Raw genomic sequence first — 3,614 nt, forward strand, 5'->3', positions numbered from 1 at the left:
AGACAATGAATAACAGTTGTGTGATTGAACAATCAGACAACATCAAAAATCAACCATTGTCTGAATAAACCTTGGACAACATTGAAATAATAACTGTTGTCTGAATTGATCCATTCAGACAACAGCAAAAATCAACCATTGTATAAATGAACCTTGGACAACATCACATAATAACCATTGTCTGAATTAATTCATTCAGACAACATCAAAAAAATCAACCATTGTCTGAAATGCTATTGCACAAGAGCCAAGAAAAAACTGTTGTCTGATTCAGAAACTCAGACGACATAATATTTTTTGCTGTCATCTGATTAAATCAGACAACAGTTAAAATGTTTGCTGTCGTCTGATATGTGTTGTCTGATTCCGAAATTGGTGTAGTGATAGTTGGTATTAGTGGTCATTCCTGCGTGAATGACTACGTATATATATATTTACGTGGAATATATATATGTTGATGGCATGACGTGGTGATATGCGTATGATTTGTGAATTATTTGGATTATTATTCTGAGCATTTACTCTTTTCGGAAATGCAATATATCATGTGATTGATTGATATGATTGTGTTAAAGAGTATCTTGGGTTGAGTGTAACATTTTGGGTCATGTGGACTTTTAAATGTTCGGTCTGAGGACCTTTTGTCACATTGGTGATCGAGGCATGTTGTATACTTGAACCTCGGCCGAGGTGTCAGGTTACAATTCAGTTAGAGCTCTAGTCTGTCTGCCAAATGTACGGCTTAGGGGATAACTTCGCGTTATCGTGCTCTTGGGTACATTTTACTGCTTGGGGGATAACTTTGTGTTACCGTGCCCTTGAGTACACATTTTTTAAAAGAGAGTTTCAAGTGGTTTCTTTCTTTTGTTGTCCAAGAGGGACTTGATTTTCATATTATGGGTGAGTTGAGATAATATGAATTATATTGTTTGATTTAATTGATTGGTTTAATTGTAATCTCCTGAACTAAACTTTCGACGCAGGGATTACTATAATTTGAATTGGGTGACTTTAGTGATCTCCTGAACTAAACTTTCGATGCAGGGATTACTAATTGTTACCTAGTGTGATTATATGTTTGGTTGTGTTTGGGTGACTTTGGTGATCTCCTGAACTAAACTTTCGATGCAGGGATTACTAATTGTTACCTAGTGTGATTATATGTTTGGTTGTGTTTGTGGAGTTAAATGTTGTTGCGTTAATTTATCTCACGAATTGAGAAATTATAAGCATAAGTGACGTGAGTCATTTTAATTTAGTTTACTCATACGGGCTGAAAAGCTTACCGGGTTTGTTGTTTACATTCCCGGTGCACTATTCTATGGTGTAGGGGTTATTGTGTAGGTTAGAATATCGGGTGACCGTTATCGAAGCTGAGGTGGACTTTCCGTCACGTGGTGTAGAATGGCGCTTTTACTTGTAGTCTTCCACTGTGTAGTGAGTTGGTGAGAGTGGTTCCACGTTGAATTGATATTCAGTTTAATTTGTCAACTATTGTAATGTAATATGTGACTCTAAAGAACGAGTCGGTATTGATATTGTGAGTTCAGTTTGTTTGTTGCTTAGTTTATTTGAAAAATTTTCTAAGAGTCTTCTTGTGATTGTTTGTTCTAGCGTTTCGGATTTGAATTCCTTTATTCAAAATTCGGGGCGTGACAATTGGCCCGAACTAATGATGGGCCAGGTGCATTCCTTGGTGGACTCCCCTATTGGGCCGGCACTGTTTGGGCTGGGGTTCTGCCCTAGTCCATTGCTATTTTGGGTTGGGGTTTTGGCTCTTGGCCCAAACCTATGTTTTTAGCTTTTTGTCTAATTACAATGAGTTCCCTTGTATTAGGACCCTAACGAGTGTTCTGTTTTAGCTTGTCTATTTGCTATGTTTTTTTCATAGCTTATAGGCTCGTTGTTATGCGAGTGATAAGTTCAAATATAGTTGGTCTATCCTATGTATCACTGTGGCTCCTCCACGAAGTCTTGTCTGGCCATTGTTATGTGTCAGCGGATGGGTATGTAATGACCTTCTTGGCATGCGCTATTATCAATGGAATTACCATTATTATTTCAAAAAAAAAAAAACCAAATTTATTAAGTAATGATCATCACAAATTAATGATTCATACCTAAAGAACATGAAAGAGTCGATTTATCAACAAAAAGTAAACTTTTACAAACCAATTATGAATGCCAAGCATCATTATATGTAGATAAATGTGAATTTTAAATATTACATACCATAAAGAAAGATAGTATAGCCTCAATAAAAACCACATTACTTAAAAAGTATTTTATGGTTTCTCTAAGAATCACATTCTATACATAAAAACCATTATAAATAGGGTTGCTTGGGTTATGCTGAGAATAGGTAGTCACCATCAAAACAACACAATGAAGTTTTATGGGACTTACTTGTTTGTCTTATTCAGTCTTCTCCTACTATCCTCCTATGTTAATGGTGACCATGTTTTTTTCGATAGTTCAGTAAATTATGATGATGTCTTAAGGCTTGTGCCTAAGGGTCCTAATCCTCGAGAGTCTCCACCGTTGGATGTCTTCAGGCGTATGCCTACGGGTCCCAACCCTCGGCAGTCACCACCGGTGCAAGATTTCGAGCATGAGGCATTTGATAGTTCATCCAACCATGATGATGTCTTAAGGCTTGTCCCCAAAGGTCCGAATCCTCAGCAGCCTCCACCACTAAATGTCTTATCGCGTGTGCCGCCTTCAGGCCCGAATCCTCGAGACTCTCCACTGTTGGATGTCTTCAGGCGTGTGCCTATGGATCCCAACCCTCGGCAGTCACCACCGGTGCAAGATTTCGAGCATGGGGCCTTTGACAGTTCATCCAACCATGATGATGTCTTAAGGCTTGTCCCCAAAGGTCCGAATCCTCAGCAGCCTCTACCACTGAATGTCTTAACGAGTGTGCCGCCTTCAGGCCCGAATCCTCGAGAGTCTCCACCGTTGGATGTCTTCAGGAAGTCACCACCGGTGCAAGATTTCGAGCATGGGGCCTTTGATAGTTCATCCAACCATGGTGATGTCTTAAGGCTTGTCCCCAAAGGTCTGAATCCACAACAGCCTCCACCACTGAATATCTTAACGCGTGTGCCGCCTTCAGGCTCGAATCCTCGAGAGTCTCCACCGTTGGATATCTTCAGGCGTGTACCTATGGGTTCCAACCCTCGGCAGTCACCACCGGTGCAAGATTTCGAGCACGAGGCATTTGATAGTTCATCCAACTATGATGATGTCTTAAGGCTTGTGCCTAAAGGTCCGAATCCTCAGCAGCCTCCACCGCTGATTTCGAGTATAAGACATCAAATAGTTTATACAATTTTGCTGATATCTCAAGGCGTGTACCTAAGGGACCTAATCCTCGAGAGTCTCCACCATTGAGTCCGTAATCTTTGTCGCCTCCGCTATCTTTCAGATAATCTTGCAAAAACATCATTTTCAATATGATATTGTACTATTGATCTTTCGAATGGCGTTTTCTTATAAAAATAAAGGCTAATCTGTCATAGTTATATGTCTGTGTTATGTAGTACTTTTAAATATGTTACGTACTAGTGAATATGTTTTAGCAAAAAAGTTCAATTAAGGTATATATATTA

At 39.3% G+C, this 3,614-nt stretch overlaps 1 protein-coding gene across 1 annotated transcript; it reads left to right on the forward strand.

Annotated features, from left to right (window-relative positions):
* Positions 1–2,385: 2,385 nt before the first annotated feature.
* Positions 2,386–3,396, forward strand: LOC133711689 (extensin-like). Its single transcript, XM_062137791.1, has one exon. The coding sequence runs from the start codon at positions 2,386–2,388 to the stop codon at positions 3,394–3,396; it is 1,011 nt and encodes a 336-aa protein (XP_061993775.1).
* Positions 3,397–3,614: the final 218 nt, after the last annotated feature.

The sequence above is a fragment of the Rosa rugosa genome, chromosome 5 (genome assembly GCF_958449725.1).
Source record: "Rosa rugosa chromosome 5, drRosRugo1.1, whole genome shotgun sequence".
Taxonomy (NCBI): Eukaryota; Viridiplantae; Streptophyta; class Magnoliopsida; order Rosales; family Rosaceae; genus Rosa; species Rosa rugosa.